At 50.1% G+C, this 22,006-nt stretch overlaps 1 protein-coding gene across 3 annotated transcripts; it reads left to right on the forward strand.

Annotated features, from left to right (window-relative positions):
* The first annotated feature begins 151 nt into the window (after positions 1–151).
* ubr2 (ubiquitin protein ligase E3 component n-recognin 2) lies at positions 152–21,746 on the forward strand. Of its 3 annotated transcripts, none has more exons than XM_041049528.1 (46): positions 152–236; positions 1,653–1,924; positions 2,132–2,210; positions 2,607–2,720; positions 2,830–2,960; positions 3,132–3,270; positions 3,378–3,440; positions 4,104–4,224; positions 4,305–4,412; positions 4,918–5,006; positions 5,918–6,016; positions 6,551–6,714; positions 6,898–6,997; positions 7,105–7,233; positions 7,629–7,812; positions 8,567–8,628; positions 8,736–8,846; positions 9,031–9,096; positions 9,169–9,285; positions 9,378–9,441; positions 10,345–10,469; positions 10,761–10,813; positions 11,256–11,358; positions 11,438–11,486; positions 11,858–12,012; positions 13,135–13,234; positions 13,415–13,524; positions 13,800–13,883; positions 13,966–14,147; positions 14,269–14,477; positions 14,556–14,649; positions 15,405–15,566; positions 15,719–15,807; positions 15,914–15,974; positions 16,400–16,548; positions 16,628–16,683; positions 17,214–17,310; positions 17,421–17,488; positions 18,143–18,281; positions 18,381–18,471; positions 18,728–18,858; positions 19,033–19,141; positions 19,261–19,395; positions 19,551–19,721; positions 20,182–20,283; positions 20,823–21,746. In XM_041049528.1, exons 1-46 carry the CDS (start codon positions 153–155, stop codon positions 20,962–20,964), a joined length of 5,262 nt encoding a protein of 1,753 aa, XP_040905462.1. In that variant the 5' UTR covers position 152; the 3' UTR covers positions 20,965–21,746. The 3 variants fall into 3 exon arrangements, with proteins under 3 accessions (XP_040905462.1, XP_040905463.1, XP_040905464.1); XM_041049529.1 differs by lacking the exon at positions 5,918–6,016 and adding an exon at positions 6,103–6,201; XM_041049530.1 differs by lacking the exons at positions 152–236; positions 1,653–1,924; positions 2,132–2,210 and adding an exon at positions 2,379–2,493.
* Positions 21,747–22,006: the final 260 nt, after the last annotated feature.

Genomic DNA, 22,006 nt, shown 5'->3' on the forward strand with positions numbered 1-22,006 from the left:
TTGCGCTGAAAGTCGCTGAAAACCTAAAATTTAAAGAATTAATGAATAGAAATCGGACCCCGCCCCTCGGTTTCTCGGTCCCGCCCCTTCAGCTGTTGATAATTTCCGGTTCCGGTTATTCTTGCAACAGCCACAGAGTAGAGAGAGGAAAGATGGCGGCGGCCGAGTCCGACAGAGATCCACCGTCTGCTTTATGTTCGGAATTCCTCAATTTCTCCGCCAAAGACACCGCGTCGGTAAGCGGCTCCTCGCGCTGTCGGCCCCGCTGACTCTCACCTGTCCGGCCACTGCCTCAGTCTGAGCTCTGTCACCTGCTGAACGCGGGATTTAGAGGTCAATCTGCCGGGCTACACCGAGCTAATGCTAATGCTAATGCTCAGGCTAAGGCTCATCCTGATACCGAGGCTAGCTGCAGGGAGCGATGTGTAAAACATCTGGATGTCAGATTAAAGCTGAAACATCTGCTCTGCCTCTGTCAGCGCGAGCTCACCGGTCACACACCGACTGTAGATCCCGGTGGATCTCAGGCTCGCGTTTCCACCGTCCGAGTCCGCCTCTGGGCGTTTGTTTACCGGCACACCGTGTCCGCGTCGGAGCGGTCCCTCAGCGGGTGTAAGAAAACAGAAAACGGTTGGCAGCTGTTTGTAGCAGAACACGTTTCCCGGGCTCTGCCTCAGTCACCTGAGTCAGCTGATCAGGCGGGTCGGTGGGAACCGTCACCGCGGATTTCAACCCCGGATCAGAACATAGACCAGATGTTGTCAGGTGCTCCACAGGTTGTTTACGGCTCCACATCTGTCAACACGTGTGTGATATGTCACACGGTTATTCTTCTGTAAACAGTGAGTAACACAGAGCCACCTGGGCTCACCTGTGAAAATCCAGCACGTGAGTGAAGGATGCTCAGCACGCTGCAGGTAGAGTAACAGTGAACGGTGTGTTGGTCTGAGAAGATCAGGAAATGTTCTTCATGTTCAGCTCAGTCTTCGTGTTTGTCCTGAACACAAGGCCTGAAGGTCTGAGTAGAACTGATTATTGATTACAGCTTTTGGCTCTTAAAGGTTCATGTTTACAGATTTAGTGGGAAACTGATCTGATCTGCAGCGGACACATTAATAACGAACATGTTAATAACTTGATCATCATTTTAACAGGATTCAGGTTTTTATAGCTGCTGAATTATCTGGCTTTAGTCAGTTACACTAATCAGCTGTTCGTTAGCGTTAGCCTGGTGTTAGCTCAGCGTTAGCCTGGTGTTAGCTCAGCGTTAGTATCTGGGTCAGTGTGTCAGTGAGTTTAACTGATCATTGTGACAAAGCTGATTAATGTGAACCTGTTGTTGCACCTGGACCCAGGTACTGGTGTACACCTGTCTCAGTAAAACCTGCTTTCACTGTTTAATTTCCGTGTGTTTCAGTTCATAAATCAATCACAGCTTCAGTGATTCTCATCATTTATCGTCAGTTTGTCGTGAACGTTTGTCACGTGGTCATTTCCTGAGCTCAGTGCTGAAGAAAACACAACGAGCTGGTTACAGTGGTGCACGCTGGGTAATCAGTGAGGTGACAGGACTCGTCAGGTGTCTGAGGTGCTTCACTCTGACTGATCACTGGTCACAGAGACTGATTTCTTCTCCCCCTCCCCCTCCTCAGCGGTGGCTAGCAGCGGCCAACCTGCAGCAGGACGTGTATCGTCACCTGGCCGTGTATGTACCCAGAATCCTTTGCTTGGGTCCCAGTGGGGGCAGCACCCGGGAGGAGCAGAGGGAGGAGCTGGCCTGTCAGCTGCTCCTCCTGGCTCCTCTGGAGTGGCTCCTGCTGGGGGAGGAGCCGGCGGCCGGCCTGGCTCAGCTACAGGAGAACAACCAGCCGTCACCTCTGTGTGGACACGTGTTCAAGGTGGGGGAGCCCACCTACTCCTGCAGGTAACGTCCACACACACACACACCTGCTCAGGTAATACACACTGACACGGTGTAACGTTACACTGAGACGTGTTATTGTTGTGGACACAATAATAGAAACACCTGTCACTTCAATCAACAGCTGAAGTTTTGTATTTTTTGGTCTGTCTGTGTGTGTGTCTGTCTGTGTGTTTGTGTGTGTGTCTGTCTGTGTGTTTGTGTGTTTAGGGAGTGTGCAGCTGATCCCACGTGTGTGCTGTGCATGCAGTGTTTCCTGGGCAGTGTTCACAAAGAGCATCGATACAGGGTGAGTACTCACACACACACACACACACACTGGCCTGCGGGTCGGGTTAGGGTTAACTGTGGTGTTGATACGATTGTGTGGCGTTGAACGAGCAGCGCAGCCGGTCCTCTCAGGACAGAGACACTCCTTTACCGTCTCAGTACTCTTCTGACGGCTGCAGGAGGACGTGATGATAGTCTGCGGCTCTCAGGGGTCAGAGGTCGACCTGTCAGCTGCAGGACGAGCTGTCGAGGCTGCGACTCTGCAGCTGACAGCAGGAACACTGAACACCTGTCTGTTGCAGGTGACGCCTCCAGCACACACACCAAACCATCAGAGAGGAGACGTGTCTACACTATGAGGACATGTCTGTGCTGCGAGGACGTTTTCACTGTCGTGTGTGTGTGTGTGTTGTAGATGACCACGTCAGGAGGTGGAGGTTTCTGTGACTGTGGAGATGCTGAGGCCTGGAAGAAGGGTCCTTACTGCCAGAAACACACACCTACCGACAACAACAGAGACACAGAGGAGGTGAGATGGCCGTCTGTCTGTGCACCTGTCTGTCCGCCTGTCTGTCCGCCTGTCTGTCCTCCTGTCCAGACCCTTCTGCAGGAGTGATCACTCTTGTTTGTGGCTTCAGGACCCTGTAGCTCAGCTCCCAGCTGACATGGTTGCCCGTGGTTACAGCATCTTCTCCATCATCCTGAAGTACGCTGTGGACCTGCTGACCTGGGAACAGGAAGACCAGCTGCCTTCAGGACTGGAGCCCCCGTACGAACACACACACACAGACACACACACACACACTGTTTATATTTGCGTTTATTTAATCAGGTCTTCTCCAGGTTTTCAACTAAACATGAAAACTACAGGACATCATGTAACTTTAAATCTCTGTGTTTGTGTGCATGTGTGTGTGTTTGTGTTTGTGTGTGTGTGCAGGGAGAGAGGAGACACCTACTACTGCATGTTGTTTAATGATGAAGTCCACACGTATGAGCAGGTGATCTACACTCTGCAGAAAGCCGTCAACTGCAGCCAGAAAGAAGCCGTCAGCTTCGCCACCACCGTGGACAGAGACGTCAGTGCCCATCATCATTGTTAATATGATTATAGGACAGGTGATGTCACATGTCATAATGTTCACCTGGTGTGTGTGTGTGCGCGTGTGTGTGCTCGTGTGTGCAGGGCAGGAAGTCGGTTCGATATGGAGATTTCCAGTTCTGTGAACAGGCCAAGTCTGTGATCGTGGTGAGTTCTGCCTCCACACGACACGAGCGCCGACCATAGATTGTATAAAACATGGACGTAGCACCCGTGACGTCACTCATTGGTTTCAGGGAGTCGTAACCAAACCATGGACATCTGAGCTGCGCCATCTTGGATTTTAGTGGGAATGATTAATGATAACCATAATAATAATAATAATAATAATAATAATAATATATCTGTCTGGACCGAGCTGCACTGCTGAGGCTGAGTCCACAGCCCAAAGACAAACAGAAGCCCGCGGGCTGAACCTGAGGGTTTGGACGCCGCGGGCTAAACCCTCACAGGCTTTTATCGTACGAGCGTCACGTGTTCACGGTCGTCGCCTCAGACACGAGGGCGTGATACACTCTCTGTATGTGAACTGCACACACAGATTCTCATGAACCACATGTAAATATTCTGTAATATCAACATCAATACAACAAAGGAGAACATGCAGATGTGATGAATAAAAACTAATACCATGATGATGATGATCATCATCATCATCAGAGTATCTTCAGAGTCTTTTGCTTCAGCCTCAGTTTGCTCTTGTTGTCTGGTTGTTTGTGGACAGTAGAGGGCAGGGCAGGCGTTAACCCCGGGACAAACCAGCGAACCCTGAGCTTCCTGTTTAAACATGTTAAACTGTTCACCCCGCAGAGGAACACCAGCCGGCAGTCGAAGCCTCTCAGGGTCCAGGTGATGCACTCGTCTGTCGTGGCTCATCAGTGTTTCGCTCTGAAAGCCCTGAGCTGGTTGGGACAGATCATTCAGTACTCTGGTAAGTTTGGACTTCATTACCCATGATCCTTTGTCTGCGTGTCCCTGCTGCTGTGAGAGTGCGTAAACGTTGTGTTTCAGATGGTCTGAGGAGGATCCTGTGTCAGGTTGGTCTCCAGAAAGGTCCAGAAGGAGAAAACTCCTCATTGGTTGATCGACTGATGCTCAACGACTCCAAGATGTGGAAAGGTAGGTGCCCTGTGTACCTGTACAGGTAACTACGCAAACAAGGCTATAGGTACAGTGTGTCCAGGTGTGCTGCACAGCCTCCACGAGCTGCTGCGGATTCTGTAACCACCAAAACTATATGGACAGTGTGAACACAGCACATCACACAGAAGCTAACGGTAAACGCGTGAATAACACACAAGTGAAAACCAGAAAATAAAAGAATTCAAACTGTAAAAATGAAAAAATTAAACCATTAAACCTACGAATATTAAAGAGAATAAAAAATAAGACACAAGCTGAAACCTGTAAAAGTTGAAATCAGCAGCACGGTACGGCTAACAGGGAGGGAGGGGGTGGGTGAGTGAGTGAGGGGGTGAGTGAGTGGGTGAATGTGAGTGGGTGAATGTGTGTGACTTTAATAAATAATAAACTGAGTGTTTTCCTGCTGACACTGTGTAAAACATGAGCTCTGTCTCAGAGTGAACAGGTGAGATGGACTCACCTGATCTCTGTCTGTCCACAGGAGCGAGGAACATCTACCATCAGCTGCTGATGAACAGCCTCCTCATGGACCTGAAGTACAAGAAGATCTTTGCCATCCAGTTTGCAAAGGTAACACACCTGATGGGTGGATCCTGACCAGTGCATCAGCAGGTCTGTGGTCCAATCAGAGCGCTGACAGACCTGATGCACTGTACACTGGTTTTTACTGAGCTCAGCCAGTGTACAGTTCATCTGAAACCTGCCTTTCAGTCAAACCACATGATCTTCATCGGCAGATGGAGCCGACTCCATTTCTTAACTTCTTTGTGCCTTGAAGCCAAAATGAAGCGTATGAGATCTGAAATGTCTGTTTTTCATTTCACGTCAGTTTCAGTGGGAAGTTGACAGAAAACGTTCAGGAAAAAAGATAAAAACGTACAGTGAACCCTCGTATTACTGGGGATGTGTCTGTGATCAACCGGTCACATGTTACATGTTGACACAGTTACATGTTAAACAGCAGGAAGTGCACGCTCACTAACAATAAAGATCAGCTCCTCCTGCGGGTACGATGGAACATCTCAGCTCAGTGAGCTCAGCTGATGCTGAACACACCTTCACTCGTTTAACACACGTTTAATGCTGCTGTGTGCTGACGTCCATCACATGTACCTGCACCTGTCAGGTGACTCCAACTGAGTGACTCACGGGACTGGATCCAACCAGAAGACGCTTCCAGTGTGAGTGAGCACGAGAAAGGAGCTGATCCACAGTGAACACTGGTCTGAGGTCTGTGACAGGAGATGCATTCTGCTGATCCCAGATCAGATCACACAGTTAATGCTGACTCATGCTGCTCCTCAGGTGTTTTAACCTGCTGGTCACCTGCAGCTCTCGGTCTGGTGGGGGCGCCCTCCACATGTCGGATTCCACACTGAGCGTATCGATGCATTTGAGGTTAAATTTGGGGGGGGGGGACAGGGGGCATCAGCCCGGCTGCAGTGACCTCTGACCCAGACATGAATGTCGTCCCCCTCTAGAACTACAGACGCCTCCAGACAGATTTTATGGAGGACGACCACGAGCGATTGGTGTCAGTGACCTCGCTGTCAGTTCAGCTCTTCACTGTCCCGACCATGGTGAGTCCTCCCGCTGCTGCTGTCTGCACGTCCACACACACCTCTCTCTGTCTCTGTCTGTCTCTGTCTCTCTGTCCTGCTGGTAGACTTATGAACGATTGCAGAGTGACTTTGTGAAAGACGACCATGACCGTGAGTTCTCCATCACTGACCTGTCAGTACAAATGTTCACCGCCCCGTCGCTGGTGAGTTCAGTCTGTTTGTGTCGAAGGTGAGAAAAGTTTGATTCCACCTCGTCTCAGTTCAAACTGCTTTCAGGTTTTTGGCTGTTTTAAATCATCTCTCTGAACTTCAGAGTTTCTGATGTGATGAACAGGTTAGTTGGTTCTTCATCAGCAGGTTTACACTGTTTAACTTCCACACCTGTGTTATACAGCTGCTGTGTCCACAGCCATCCATGTTCAGGTCACACACAGCTTTGGCACCTAATGTGAAATCAGTGGAATGGCCCTTTAAATCTGCAGCAGGCATGTTTGTATTTAAGTGTGTGTGTGCGTGTGCGTGTGTGTGTGTGTGTGTGTGCGCGCGCTGCAGGCCCGGATGCTGATGGTGGAGGAGAACCTGATGACCACCATCATCAGGACGTTTGTGGATCACCTCCGTCACAGAGACCTGCAGGGACGCTTCCAGTTCGACCGCTACACGTCCCAGCAAGCCTTCAAGTTTGGACGAGTTCAGAGCATCATCGGAGACCTCAAGTGAGGACCAGTTACACACCAGTTAGACACGTTTTATACCAGTTACACGCCAGTTAGATCATGTTACAGTTAGGTACCAGTTCCACATTATCTGTACAGACCAGTTTATACCAGCTATATACATATACACCAGTTATATAATGAAACCAGTTCTCCCAGTTGAACCAGTCTGTGTGTGTACAGGTATGTGCTGATCAGCCGTCCCTCAGAGTGGAGCGATCAGCTTAGACTGAAATTTCTGGAAGGTCTGGATGCTTTTCTGGAGCTGCTCAAGTGTATGCAGGTAATAAGGAGTGAGATGCACACCTGAGGTTCACCTGGACAGGTACAACCTGTCTGTCTCATCTTAGGACGTGTCTCTCTCTGTCTCTCAACATGTCTCTGTCTCAGGGTATGGACCCGGTGGTGAGACAGGTAGGGCAGCATATAGAGATGGAGCCTGAGTGGGAGGCAGCGTTCACTCTGCAGATGAAACTAACTCACATCATCTCCATGATCCAGGAGTGGTGCTCCACAGACGTGAGTGTCCACATGTACACGCCACGCACACACCACGTGCGCAAACCACGCGCACACATCACGCAGCGCTCATACACAGTACTTGGGTTAGAACTGACAGGTGAGTCAGTGGCGTCTTCACTCTGTGTGCTGGACTGACTGTTGGTCAAATCTGGATCGATTGGTGGATTTACATTTGATCACTGATAATCAATTATTGGAATATGAATTTAGTTAAAAAGCAGAATTTCCGTGTTTCAGTGTAAAACCGGTAAGTTACGGACTTTCAGACTTTTTTCACCGTTTCTGACATTTTATAAACAAAATAACTGATCAGGAACAAAATGATTGACACACATTGATCATCAGTAGCAGCCTCACTTTCTGTCTCCTGCGTGTGTGTGTGCGTGCGTCAGGAGCACGTGTTGATTGAGTCCTACAGGAAGTGTCTGATCGCGCTCAGTCACTGTCACAGCGGCCTCCCAGACGGGGAGCAGCCAATCAGCTTGAGCTTGGCCGGACACTGTGTCGAGACATTCAGGTACCAGGTGTCTCAGGAGAAAGTGTCCGTACACCTGCCGGTCTGCAGGCTGCTGGCAGGTAAACACACACACTGACACGCACACACTGACACACACTGATACACACACACACACACACACACACACACTGACACACACACACTGACACACATACTGATACATACACTGATACACACACACTGACACACACACACTGACACACACACTGATACACACACACTGATACACACTACCTCACAGAGCCAGAGGAGAGGACTGTAGGTTTGTAGCTAAGCTAACAAGGAAGCTAACGTTACCTGGTATCAATCCAAATGATCCCACTGTGCTAACAAACAAATACCACGACACAGATCAAACAACCAGACAGCAAGTAATGTAGCTAACGTTAGCTAGCTGTGGGTTTGCTAACTGTGGGTTAGCTAGCTGTGGGTTTGCTAACTGTGGGTTAGCTAGCTGTGGGTTTGCTAACTGTGGGTTAGCTAACTGTACGTTAGCTAGCTGTGGGTTAGCTAACAGTGGCTGCAGTAGCTGCTGTGAAGCGAACTTGCTCCGCCTCCTTGAGAGGAGGAGGCGGTTTCCCGGAGCAGCACATCTCCACACAGGTGTTCCTACCTCTCCTGCTGCTGAAGCTAACATCACACCAACACCACATCCTGTTGTAGCTGAACGTCTGTGGGCGGGTGATTTAACGTTAGCAGCTCTGATGCACGTGAATAAACACATGAGAGTGAAACAGCTGAAATCACAGAAATCACAGATGTAGTACAAACACTGAACATTAATAAGCCCCCCCCCCCCCCCCCCGCCCCCAGGTCTCCATGTGCTCCTCAGCAGGACAGAAGTTGCCTCTCGTTTCCCTGAGCAGCTTCCTCTGGTTAGTAACTGTCATTTCTCAGACGTCTGCTCACATTTTAAATCGAGTCTTTGGTAACATCCTCCCACTGCGTCACTGTTGACACGTGTGTGTGCGTGTGTCCTCAGGGTGAACTTAGCCCCCCCCTCCTGATTGAACTCCCCCTCCGCTGCCTGGTGCTCTGTGCCCAGGTTCATGCTGGGATGTGGAGGAGAAACGGCTTCTCCCTAATCAACCAGGTGAGTCCGTACCTGATGGTCTACACTGAAATGATCAATACTGTGATCAGCTGATTTCCTGCTGAGACATGAGTAATACACATCCAGCTGTCCGTCAGCTCACCTTATCAAACTCATCACAGACGATCAATTCACAGGTAAATTGCACAACAGAACAACAGCAACTCGTGTGTCTGTGTTTCAGATCTATTATTACCACAATGTGAAGTGCAGAGTGGAAATGTTCGACAAAGACATCATCATGCTGCAGGTAGAAACACTACTGACTCTACTGACTCTACTGACTGAGTCCACCTGGAGTCTGACAGGTGTGTTTTTGCAGGTGGGGGCGTCCATGATGGATCCAAACCACTTTCTGATGATCGTCCTGAGTCGATTCGAACTGTTTCACATTTTCAGCTCCACAGACGTCAGGAAGAGATACAGAGACGCCAATAAGGTCAGTGCTGACACTACTGACACGAACACATCAGGACGAGACACAGAGGGGCCGGAGTGGTGGGTCCTGACGCTCTGCTGTCTGTTGCACAGGATCTGGTCCAGCAGAACAACACTCTGATCGAGGAGATGCTTCACCTTGTCATCATGGTCATCGGTGAGTCCGTCTGTGCTGCTTCCGTTCTCTTTTTTACATGTACCGCGCTCTGACGGGCTTCGCCATTGCTTGACCCGTTCGAGGCTCTTCCTCGGCACCCTGCGGTCTTTGCACGCTGTGGGCCCCTGTAGAACGGTAGAGCGGACGCTGAGGACAGAGACTTCCCCTCCGGTGTCATAGGATATCTCTCCCGAACACTTACCCGACCTTCCAGCAGAGGATAGAGGAAGGTGGGAGAGCAGCTGAGCGCCCACCTTCGCCCCACGACATTGCTGTAACACGGGATTGGCTTCGTTAGGGAAGAGACTCCCACCAACAGAGGAGGGACGTCTGTCGCTGGCGGAGCTGCCAGTGTTCCCCCTCACCTGCTCGACATGGTGATTGTACTAACTTAGCCACTAACACACAGGCCGTATACACGACAGCTCCGTCTGTGTCCCGTCTTCATGGACCACACATGGCCCGTGATGGACGCCTTGGTATGTCAAGGAAGAACGGTAATGTTTCCGTGGTGAAGCTGGATATCGAACCCATGCCAGCACCGCGGCGTGTTCCCATCGCAGCTCACGGACAGAGAGAGGGAGGAGTTTCCCCCTTTAACTCAGACAGTCACTGACAGCGTGGCTGCTCCCTGGGTTCCCAGCAACGCCAGAGATGATGCAGATAGTCTATCCTATAACCTGTCAACAGGGCCTCAGCTGTCTGTCTGTCTGTCTCACACTCAGGACGTTAACACAGAAGCTGTCTGAGTGTTTACCTGCCCTGACACTCAGACAGCTCAGGTAAACAGGGTAGGTAACAGGCCTAAAATACAGAGCAGCTGTTCAAGTGTGTGTGTGTGTGTGTGTGTGTGTGTGTGTGTGTGTGTGTGTGTGTGTGTGTGTGTGTGTGTGTGTGGCACAGGTGAGCGGTATGTGGCAGGTGTCGGACAGGTGGAGCCCTTTGATGATGTCAGAAGAGAAATCATCCACCAGCTGTCAATCAGACCCATGGCTCACAGCGAGCTGGTGAAGGCTCTACCTGAGAACGTGAGACACCAAACCTGTCAGTGTGTGCACCTGTCTGTCTGTGCACCTGTCTGTCTGCGTACCTGTCTGTCTGTGTACCTGTCTGTCTCTGCACCTGTCTGTCTGTCTTACCTGTCTGTCTGTTTACCTGTCTTTCTGCGCACCTGTCTGTCTGCGTGTCTGTCTGTCTGCGCACCTGTCTGTCTGTTTACCTGTCTGTCTGTGTATCTGTCTTTCTCTGCACCTGTCTGTCTGCGCACCTGTCTGTCTGCGTACCTGTCTGTCAGTTGATCTCTGTCTGTTCTCTCTCAGGGGAATAAGGAGACTGGTCTGGAGAGAGTGATCGACAGCGTGGCTTCGTTCAGGTCAGTCTGTTTTCTTCACACTTCCACCTTAAATACACATCCACCTTCAGTCCACCTTAAAGTCTAGAATCAGCTTAGTGTTTATACTGAGGGATGAAACATGAACAGGTGGCGTGGCCGTTCAGCAAGGTGCCAGACCAGAACCACCACAGGGACGCAGAACCTTGTCATGTCTTTGTCCAGGGGCCTGATGTATCACATGATCCGTCCAGGTAGATAATTACCTGTTCAGGTGCAGCTCATTACACTGTTAACTCTATCTGTCATGTCTGCTGGAGTCAGCTGTCACTCCAACACAGAAACACCCCCCAGCTGCTGTTAGTGAAACACAGGGAAAAGAACACATCTGCCCACAGAGCTTTTCAGCAACACACCTGAAAACACCTTCATCCACCCGAGCTGACAGGTGTGTCGCAGTGCTGATGTAGTACTGTGTTCACAGGAAGCCAGGTGTGACGGGGCGGGGTCTGTATGAACTGCGTCCTGAGTGGAACAAATACTTCAACCTGTACTTCCATCACTACAGCAGAGCTGACCAGTCCAAGGTATGTCCACTGATCAGGTGATTGATCTGTGAATGAATCATCTGTGTTGGATCATGGTAATGGTGTTTGTGTGTTTCAGGCTGAGGAGGCTCAGAGGAAGCTGAGGAGACAGAATGGAGAGGACACAGGTAAACACACCTGTCCATCTCACAGATACACATCCCCACATACCTGAGTGACGTCACAGTCACAGGTAGCTGATCACTCACTGATTTAAAGGCGCGTTCTCTGCAGATCTGTGATTAATCCAGATTACACACCTGAACCAGGTGAAACGTAGCAGCAGCTCATGGTTTCAGCCCTTCTCCGTCTCACAGTCACTGAGCTGGACTGAGACGGACTGCCAGTCTGGACCCAGCATCAGTTTGATCACATGTTCCCCTCAGATGGACACACCTGAGCTGCTGTCAGTGTGAACAGGAAACAGCTCGTCAGTTCATTCAGCTCGTTTATCATCTGTGTGTGTGTGTGTGTGTGTGTGTGTGTGTGTGTGACTCAGCCCTGCCCCCCCCTCCCCCTCCCCCTCTCTGTGCTCTGTTTGGCAGTCTGGTGAACCTGCTGCAGTGTGACGTGTTGCTGGCTGTAGAGGGCGCTGTGCTGCAGTGGGCCGTGGAGCCCAGCGGGGGGGGCTGGACCGAGTCCATGCTGCAGAGGGTAAGATGGGGGAGGGGCGGGGGGATCCAGATTAAAATTTCAGTTTAATGTGGATCTCAGACTTCATGTCAGTGTTTTCTTCAGAATGGTCCTCAGGGGACACCGTAGTTTACCAATGAGAAAATCACCTGTGTAAGACGATTGGGTGGCTATGTTCACGGTTCCCTCTGTGTTCCCTCTGTTCCCTCTGTGTTCCCTCTGTGTTCCCTCTGTGTTCCCTCTGCGTTCCCTCTGCGTTCCCTTTGTGTTCTGTGTTCCCTCTGTGTTCCCTCTGCGTTCCCTCTGCGTTCCCTCTGCGTTCCCTTTGTGTTCTGTGTTCCCTCTGCGTTCCCTCTGTGTTCCCTCTGTGTTCCCTCTGCGTTCCTTCTGCGCTCCCTCTGCGTTCCTTCTGGATTCCTTCTGTGTTCCCTCTGTGTTCCCTCTGCGTTCCTTCTGGATTCCTTCTGTGTTCCCTCTGTGTTCCCTCTGCGTTCCTTCTGGATTCCTTCTGTGTTCCCTCTGCGTTCCCTCTGCGTTCCCTCTGCGTTCCCTCTGCGTTCCCTCTGCGTTCCCTCTGCGCTCCTTCTGCGCTCCCTCTGCGTTCCCTCTGGATTCCTTCTGTGTTCCCTCTGTGTTCCCTCTGCGTTCCTTCTGGATTCCTTCTGTGTTCCCTCTGCGTTCTTTCTGCGTTCCTTCTGTGTTCCCTCTGTGTTCCCTCTGCGTTCCTTCTGGATTCCTTCTGTGTTCCCTCTGCGTTCCCTCTGCGTTCCCTCTGCGTTCCCTCTGCGTTCCCTCTGCGCTCCTTCTGCGCTCCCTCTGCGTTCCCTCTGGATTCCTTCTGTGTTCCCTCTGTGTTCCCTCTGCGTTCCTTCTGGATTCCCTCTGTGTTCCCTCTGTGTTCCCTCTGCGTTCCTTCTGGATTCCTTCTGTGTTCCCTCTGCATTCTTTCTGCGTTCCTTCTGCGCTCCTTCTGCGCTCCCTCTGCGTTCCTTCTGGATTCCTTCTGTGTTCCCTCTGCGTTCCTTCTGCATTCCCTGCGTTCCTTCTCGATTCCTTCTTTGTTCCCTCTGTGTTCCGTCTGCGTTTCCTGTGTTCCCTCTGTGTTCCCTCTGTGTTCTCTCTGTGTTCTGTGTGTCCGTACAGGTGCTCCACCTGGTGGGCATGGCTCTGCTGGAGGAGCAGCAGCAGCTGGAGAACTGCAGCGGAGAGGACGTCACCTTCAACTACACCTGCAAGATCACACGTGAGTACACACACACACACACAGTGTATACACTGCTGCTGCTCTGTGGTGTGTTTGTTGTCATCGGCAGGTACTGAACATACAAACGTTGCCGCTGATGTTTCCTCATCACATCATCATCTGACCCAGTTTCTGGTTCTCACTGAGGGTGTGTGTTTACCTGTATGTGTGTGTGTTTAGGTCCAGGTGAAGCTCCCAGTACCTCAGGAAGTGTCCTGGCCTTGTTGGAGAGCCTGCAGAACGTTCCTCACCTGGAGGTCCACAAGGACATGATCACCTGGATCCTCAAGGTGATCATGCTGAAAAGTGTCAGCGACTGACCTGATCCTCAGGGGTCAGTTTGTTGCTTCTTGACTCGTTCTCGATGGATTGAAGACGGGTTTAGTCCATAGATCAGGTTCCTTGGAGAACGTTTTGTTCTTCGTTGACAAAAATGGAAACTGGTGTAGTGCGTTGTGGTTTCTGTGGGGACAGACTGTCCCTCTGCACCTCCCAGATGTTTTTCTGTCTCATTCAGACATGAAGTTGTTGCTGTAAAGTTTGTGTTTTGCTTGTTTGTGTGCAGATGGTGGCAAACATCAAAACGATGAGGGAACGAACGTCGTCCACATCCACCATCACCGTCAGCCCGGGACAGGCAGCGGAGGAGGTAAGACACCAACACTGTTCAGTAGAGAAGTGAACTGCATCAGCGTCGGCAGCTGAACGGGAAAACTCCTGCTGTCCCGCAGACGGTGAGAGACAAAGACAAGGCGGAGAGGAAGAGGAAGGCGGAGATGGCTCGGCTCCGGAGGGAGAAGATCATGGCTCAGATGTCTGAGATGCAGAAACATTTTATCAATGAGAACAAAGAACTTTTTCAACAAAGTCTGGAGGAGCTGGAGGCTTCAACCTCTGCTGCAGCGGAGAACAGGTACACCTGTACACACCTGTCTACACCTGTGAACATCTGTTGCTGCAGACACACAGGTGTGGCTGAAGTATTTCTCACCCCCCTGCCCCTCCTCGCTCTCGTCCCTCTCCTCCCATCCCAGTCCTTCCAGTTCGGTGGAGACCTGTGTTTCGCAGGTATGTGTTGGTCCCAGAAGGGTGGGCGGAGCCGAGCGTCGTCAGCTGGTGACGTGCATCCTGTGTCAGGAGGAGCAGGAGGTCAGGGGTCACGGCAGAGCCATGGTGCTGGCTGCGTTCGTCCAGAGGTCAACCGTTTTGTCCAAGAACCGCCGCCGCAATCTTCCCAACCCAGGTGAGCCTGAGTCTGACATCATCAGGACAGGAACCAATCAGACTTTATGGTTAACTGATTGACGGCTGTGTGTTTCAGAGCGGCATGACCCTTTGTTCATGCACCCTGACCTGTCTCTGGGGATTCACACAGCCAGCTGTGGACACATCATGCACGCCACCTGCTGGCAGAGGTACAACACTGCAGCAGCAGGACGTCCAGACACACACTGAACTCAGATCTGCTGCGTGTGTGTGTCTTTCTGTTGTTGTGTGGTTTTGGTTCTAAATCACTGCTGTGAGGACGCATTGTCCTCACACCTTCACACCTGTTTGAAGCTTTAGACCTGGTTTTAGGATTCAGGTTTAGTTCGGGTTTATGGAATTCATTATATCCTCAGAACTCATCTAAGACAAGAGTGTGTGTGTCTGTCTGTGTCTGTGTCTGTCTGTGTGTGTGTCTATGTGTCTGTCTGTGTGTGTGTGTGTGTCTGTCTGTGTGTGTGTCTGTGTGTCTGTGTCTGTGTGTGTCTGTCTGTGTCTGTCTGTGTCTGTCTGTCTGTGTGTGTGTGTGTGTGTGTCTGTGTCTGTGTCTGTGTCTGTGTGTGTCTGTGTGTGTGTGTGTGTGTGTGTGTGTGTGTGTGTGTCTGTCTGTCTGTCTGTCTGTCTGTCTGTCTGTCCGTGTGTGTGTGTGTGTGTGTGTCTGTCTGTGTGTGTCTGTCTGTCTGTCTGTGTGTGTGTGTCTGTGTCTGTCTGTGTGTCTGTCTGTGTGTGTGTGTGTGTGTGTCTGTCTGTCTGTCTGTCTGTCTGTCTGTCTGTCTGTCTGTCTGTCTGTCCGTGTGTGTGTGTCTGTGTGTGTCTGTCTGTCTGTCTGTCTGTCTGTGTGTGTCTGTGTCTGTCTGTGTGTGTCTGTCTGTGTGTGTGTGTGTGTGTCTGTCTGTGTGTTAAGGTACTTTGAGGCGGTGCAGTTGAAGGAGCAGAGGCGTCAGCAGCGTCTTCGAGGTCACACCAGCTACGACGTGGAGAACGGAGAATTCCTCTGTCCGCTCTGCGAGTGTCTGAGCAACACTGTGATCCCTCTGCTGCCACACACACTCTCACCTGACCACAGGTACACAGCTATAAACACAGCATATCTCAGGTACACGCTCACACGCTCCCAGAGCTGCTGTGTGTCGTAAGCCAGTGGGTTCCAGTCACAGATTTGTTGATAGATAAACTAATGTTGTTACCTGACAGGTGTGCTCTCTCTCTTTCTCTCAGTGTCAGTCATCCCAGTCTGGAGGTGTGGCTCACGACGACCAGACAGCAGATAACCGCGCTACACTTCGCCCACAGGAAGCAGTCTGACGGTCAGTCACCTGTCAGTCATGTAGAGGGCGGAGTCACGCCGAGTCAGGCACTCGCAAATATCTGTGTGTGTGTTAATGTGTGTTTTTTTGGGGGCGTGTGTTTCAGGTGCAGCAGAGGGGGCGGAGCCAGCAGTTACTGAAGGATTCATGGTCAACTTCAGTCCACAGTGAGTCAGCAGCTGTTTGAGGTCAGGCACAGACCTGCATCAGAATCAGAATCAGAATCAGAAAACTTTATTGCCAGGTATGTTACACATACAAGGAATTTGACGTGGTGTTGTTGGTGCAAGTTTGAACAAGAAAAGAAAGTTTTAATACTAATACTAAAATAAGAGAAAGAGGAAAGTACTAAGTGGAAGAAAGTCTGTACAAATAATAACACACGTTATGTCCACAGGGTCTGCGTCTGTGGCATGTGTCAAAGAAACATATGTGAAGTAAACTATCAGGGGCGGGGGGGATGGGGAGGCAGGGGGGCGGACTCCACAGCTGGATCCAGAGGACAGGAAGTGTCAGTTAGCAGTTAGCAGGGACACACAGCAGCAGGGTGTATAACAAACAGCTGTTCACATGATGATGTCACTTCCCTCAGGAACCCGTTCTCCAGCAGCATCAGTGAGATGATCACCACCTTCAGCATGTCCACCTACAAGGTGGGACTGAAAGTGAACCCTAACGAGCAGGACCAGCGGGTCCCCGTCCTCAGCTGGTCCACCTGCGCCTACACCATCCAGAGTATAGGTACACACACTGCGGGATTACAGGTGTATATACACACCTGAGCGGTCAGAGATCACCTTGACAGTGTTTTTCTTTGCAGAGCGCCTTCTGATGGATGAGGAGAAGCCGTTGTTTGGAAGTTTACCTTGCCGACAGGTAACACACACTCTTTGTTCAGACCAGTTAAAGAGAGAGAAGCAGGGGCAGAGCTCAGTGAGGCGGCCGTGGTCGTGGTACAGGTGAATGACACACAGCTTGTAAAGCTCTGAGCCATAGGTCGGCTTGAAAAGTGCTGTTTACCTGAGCTGGACGACATCACTGCTGCTTTCAGATCAGTTTGGTGAAAATCAGGTTGCAGCTGACTAGTAATGGTCACAGTTGCAGTGAGTTGTAGGCATAGGTGTGTGGGAGCTGACTGCAGGCTGGCCTGAGATCAGTCAGAGCAAACTGATCTCAAACCAGCCTCACGTAAATGATAAAAATGTACCTGAGAACGGAGGTGGAGCTTCTCTCAGGTTCACCTGAGGCTTGTAATGACTGACAACATGAGGACCATAAGGATTCAATATTCAGCACTAAGATTAACAGAGCAGGTAGAACTCAGGTGTGTCACCTGTCTGTGTGTGTGTGTGTGTGTGTGTGTGTGTGTGTGTGTGTGTGTGTGTGTGTGTGTGTGTGTGTTGCAGGACGACTGTCTGAGCTCTCTCACCAAGTTCAGCTCAGCCTGTTGGACTGCAGCTCCTCTGAAAACAGTTCACACACACTTCATCAGACTGTTCGCAGGTAAACACACAACACAACGTACACATGCACACACTCATTTTCTGTCACACACACACAGTGATAAACTGTTGTATGAGTTTGTAAGTTGTGTGTGTGTGTGTGTGTTGCAGCCCTGGTTCCAGACTCTCTGGTGGAAAACACTCCCTGTATCCTCGACTTTGACATGTTTCACCTGCTGGTGAGTTTCATCACCTGAGATCCAGTTTGTTTATTTCCGTTTTAAATTTAGTTGAGAGTTGAGAGGAAGACAGTGGAGTTATTGTTTCCTCAGAGCCACAGACACGGAGAGGACTGTAGGTTTGTAGCTAAGCTAACAAGGAAGCTAACATTACCTGGCATAGCCTTTGAATTATGCATCAACCCAAATGATCCCACTGTGCTAGCAAACAAATACATGACACAGATCAAACAACCAGACAGCAAGTAATGCTAACGTTAGCTAGGCTATGGGTTAGCTAGGCTGTGTGTTAGCTAGCTGTGGGTTAGCTAGGCTGTGGGTTAGCTAGCAGTGGCTGCAGTAGCTCCTGTGAAGCTAAAGTGCAGAGAGGAGGAGGCGGTTTCCTGGAGCAGCACAGCTCCACACAGGTGTTCCCACCTCTCCTGCTGCTGAAGCTAACATCACACCAACACCACTTCCTGTTGTAGAACATGAGCTGAACGTCTGTTGGCGGGTGATTTAACGTTAGCAGACACACAAATGTGACGCAGGTACCTGCTCACTAACCAACCGGTTAGGATTAGCTATCACCACCATTAGCAAACGAGACAGCTGTGACCTGCTGACCTCTGCACCTTTGACCTCAGTTTGAAATGTCAGTGTTTCTCTCTGCAGGTTTACAGTGTGTTGTCCTACAGTTCGGTTCACCGTCTGGACCAATCAGGACAGAGCGTGGTCGACTCAGCCCACCTCCACCTCCTTCACCTGGTCACTGTGGCTCACCTGGTTCAGATCCTGCTCACCTCCACCACAGGTGACTCTCACACACACACTAACGGTGTGTAGTTCCACATAAAGTACCTCTGTTTCTACCTGTCTCTCACCTGTTTGTCTCTCTCCTGTCTGTCTGTAGAGGAGGTGTGTATGGATCAGGACAGTGGAGGATCAGAGGAGGAGGAGCTCACCTGTCAGCTCTACGACACACTAAGGAAACACCTGGGCAGGTGAGCACACACACACAGAGACAGGTGAGTCACCTACCAGGTGTTCTCCAGACTTAAACAGCATGAATGATTCAGTCAGCCGTCTTCAGATCAGCAAATCAACAACGTGAAAAATATTCAGCTACGTTTTTCTTCACGTTCAGTTTCCACACACGTGGCATTCTGTACATTTAGGAACAGACAACAGGCAGGTAAGAAATATATGAATCTTTTTTATTTATTGTTTTTTAACTCTGTGTGTGTGTGTATTGATCAGTGTGTTACCTCAGGTTTCCTCTGGGTGGCAGTTGTGGCGTTGTGTGAAAGCCGGTGTCCTGCCGTTCCTCCGAGCTGCCGCACTCTTCTTTCACTACCTGAACTCTACAGCGCCGCCTGCTGACCTGCTGGGTAACGACACCACAACACACAGAGACACACACACAACACAGAGACACACAACACAGAGGCACACATAATGTTCAGTGTTTTTATTTAAACATGAACATCCTGATCACACTTCCTGAACATCCTGTGTGTGTGTGTGTGTGTGTGTGTGTGTGTGTGTGTGTGTGTGTGTTGTAGTTGCAGGTCCTGGTCAGTGGGAGGCGCTGTGCAGCTACCTCAGTCTGCCCTCCAACCTGCTGCAGCTCCACCAAAGCCAACACACCCTGCTGGAGCCACTGATATACAGGTAACACACACACACACTCTGACCCTGACTCTTAACTGAGCCGTGTTTGGTTTGACCTTCCTGGGCGAACAAACTGGTTTCTCACTGTGTGCTTCTGTGATGTGTGTGACGTCGTCCAGGTGGTGTTGTCATCCAGGTGTGAGACAGACGCTGCTGGGGGGCGGAGCCATCGTCAGGTTCCCCAGAGAGTCGAACAGACTGATCGAGCTGCCAGAAGATTACAGCGCCCTGATCAACCAGGCGTCCAGCTTCACGTCAGTACGCACATGCTACATGTGACGCACACACGTTACGTATCACACAAATAGACGTGCTGATGAACATCACAGGATCAGAGCGGCGCCACGCCTCATGCTGCTCCAGGTGTACGTGTCAGTACAGTGTACCTCTCTGTGTGTTACCTGTGCAGGTGTCCACGCTCAGGTGGAGATAAGTCTCGTGCTCCCACTCTGTGCCTGGTCTGCGGCTCCATGTTGTGTTCTCAGAGTTACTGCTGTCAGACAGAGGTGGACGGAGAGGACGTAGGAGCCTGCACCGCCCACACCTTCACCTGTGGAGCCGGCCTCGGACTCTTCCTCAGGTAACATACCTGCTGCTGCTGTCATCAATCAGACATTCGTGGTCCCTGAGGATGAAATGTGACTCTGATGTTCGTTAGACTGTGGCTCACACGCCAGAGTCCTCTTCATCCTCTGACCTGTATATGAACGTGTAATAACGTGTTAATAGCAGGACGTAGCTGTTCATACAGCAGCCTCCACTCATGTGTCCACAGGAGTTAGAGCTGAAGACATGAACTCTGACAGAGACCAGTTCGTCTTCATGTTCTGATTCTACACATAAATACGATTTGTTTTCTGATTCGTTGTCTCTGTGATGAGCTTTCACCTGCTTCAGTTACCTGCCTGTACACCTGGTTATTACTGCCACTGAACAGGTACTGCAGCACCTGTTCAGCAGGGATTGATTGTTTTGTGTGTGTGTGTGTGTGTGTGTGTGTGTGTGTGTGTGTGTGTGTGTGTGTGTGTGTGTGTGTATAGGGTCAGAGAAAGTCAGGTGTTGTTTGTAGCAGGTAAAACAAAGGGCTGTTTCTATCCTCCTCCTTACCTGGACGACTACGGAGAGACCGACCAGGGACTCAAGTAGGTGTTTCCTGCACGCTGTTGTTCACGTTGTGGGGACTTGGCTGAAGGAGGGCGAGTCCCCACAACGCATCTGTGTCAACACATGAATGTCCCCACAACATGAGTAATACACAGTGATACAGACACAGTCTGTTTTAGGCTGAATACCGCACCTTCACTGACTCCTCCCCCAAGCACAGGTGTGTTTGAGCTGTTCATTTCTACCTGATACACCTGCTGACAGCTGAGGTCCTGATGTAAGACATGTTACAGTCGCAGACAGAGACACAGACAGACACACAGGCACAGACAGACACAGAGACAGTCACAGAGACACAGACAGACACAGTCACAGACACACAGACACAGACTGAGACAGTCACAGACAGACAGACAGAATCAATAAACTGATGTTTTAATCTGCGTTTTGTTTTGTTTTGTTTTATGTCCATGTTTGTTTTGATTGTATTTCCTTTGTGTTTATTGGTTGTTTGTTTACTTGTTTATTTCTCTGTGTGCGTCTGTTTGTTTGTGTTTACCTGTGTGTGTCCCTGCAGGCGGGGGAACCCCCTCCACCTGTGTTCGGAGCGTTACAGAAAGATCGAGCGTCTGTGGCGGCAGCATGGTGTCACTGAGGTCATCGGTCACGCTCAGGAGGCCAATCAGACGCTGGTCGCCATCGACTGGCAGCACCTGTGATATTTTGCTCGGCTCCGCCCCCTGACTCTCAGAAAAACAGCCAGTGATTGGTTTTCAGCATTTACCCTGCCCCCTTTTTAATAATGACCAATCAGCTTCCTGCAGCCCAGCGCTGAGCTCAGATCAGCTTTCAGGGATTTTTTCAGGACGTTTGTTTTCTGTCTGACCTTTGACCTCCTCCATGTTTCAGCTCCCCGTCAGAGAGAGGCAGTAACGCTGACTCCAGGTCAGTTAGGATCCTTTGGGTTTGATGTTTTAGTAGAAATTTCTTCTGACTCTGTGAAACTTTAAAAATCCACATCAAGTTCTGTTTCCTAACAGAGCAAAAGCCCTGCCCACCTGCTGCTGTCACACAGGTTGATTGACAGGCGGTTTCAAACAAACAAGCAGCTCAAATTGACGTGAGTCCTTCAGACTTAACCTCATCCATGCAAAACAGTCACATGATTTCAGATGGCCCCGCCCATATTTCTGATTGGCTCACAGGTTCAAACAGGTGTGTTGCACAGATTATTCACTTCTCAAAGAGCAGCTGATAGATTTTCTGTCAATCAACTAATCGATGCATCTTTACTCTGAATTTAATTTCCTGATCTGCTAAGTTTTCAGTTTCCATGGCGACAGATTCCCAGGGTTAACGTGAAGCTTCAAACCACATTTTATTAAAAACAGGAACATTAATAATCATATAAAGCATTTTCTGTCATCAGACAGAGCTCGGGGTCGGTGCTTCAGCTGAGTATTGATCAGTTCGACAACCTATCAAAGCACATATCAGCTGCGTATTGATGAGGAGCGAACGGCTGAGAGCGGATCTGTTTTTTACTTTAGTCGTGTTGTTTTAACGTTTTATTTAAAGAGACTTTGGGAGCGTGTGCTTTGTGTGTTTGCTGTTGCTGTGTTTTTATGGGTTTGACTTTGTGCTGAAATGTGAGAGGAAAACGAATCTCCATCCTTTTTTCTTTAAACGAGTGAAAAATTATTTTCAGATTTTTTCACTTGTTTAAGATAAAATTTTCAAACTGACGAACAAAGAAAATCA

This window comes from Toxotes jaculatrix, chromosome 11 (assembly GCF_017976425.1).
Source record: "Toxotes jaculatrix isolate fToxJac2 chromosome 11, fToxJac2.pri, whole genome shotgun sequence".
NCBI lineage: Eukaryota > Metazoa > Chordata > Actinopteri > Toxotidae > Toxotes > Toxotes jaculatrix.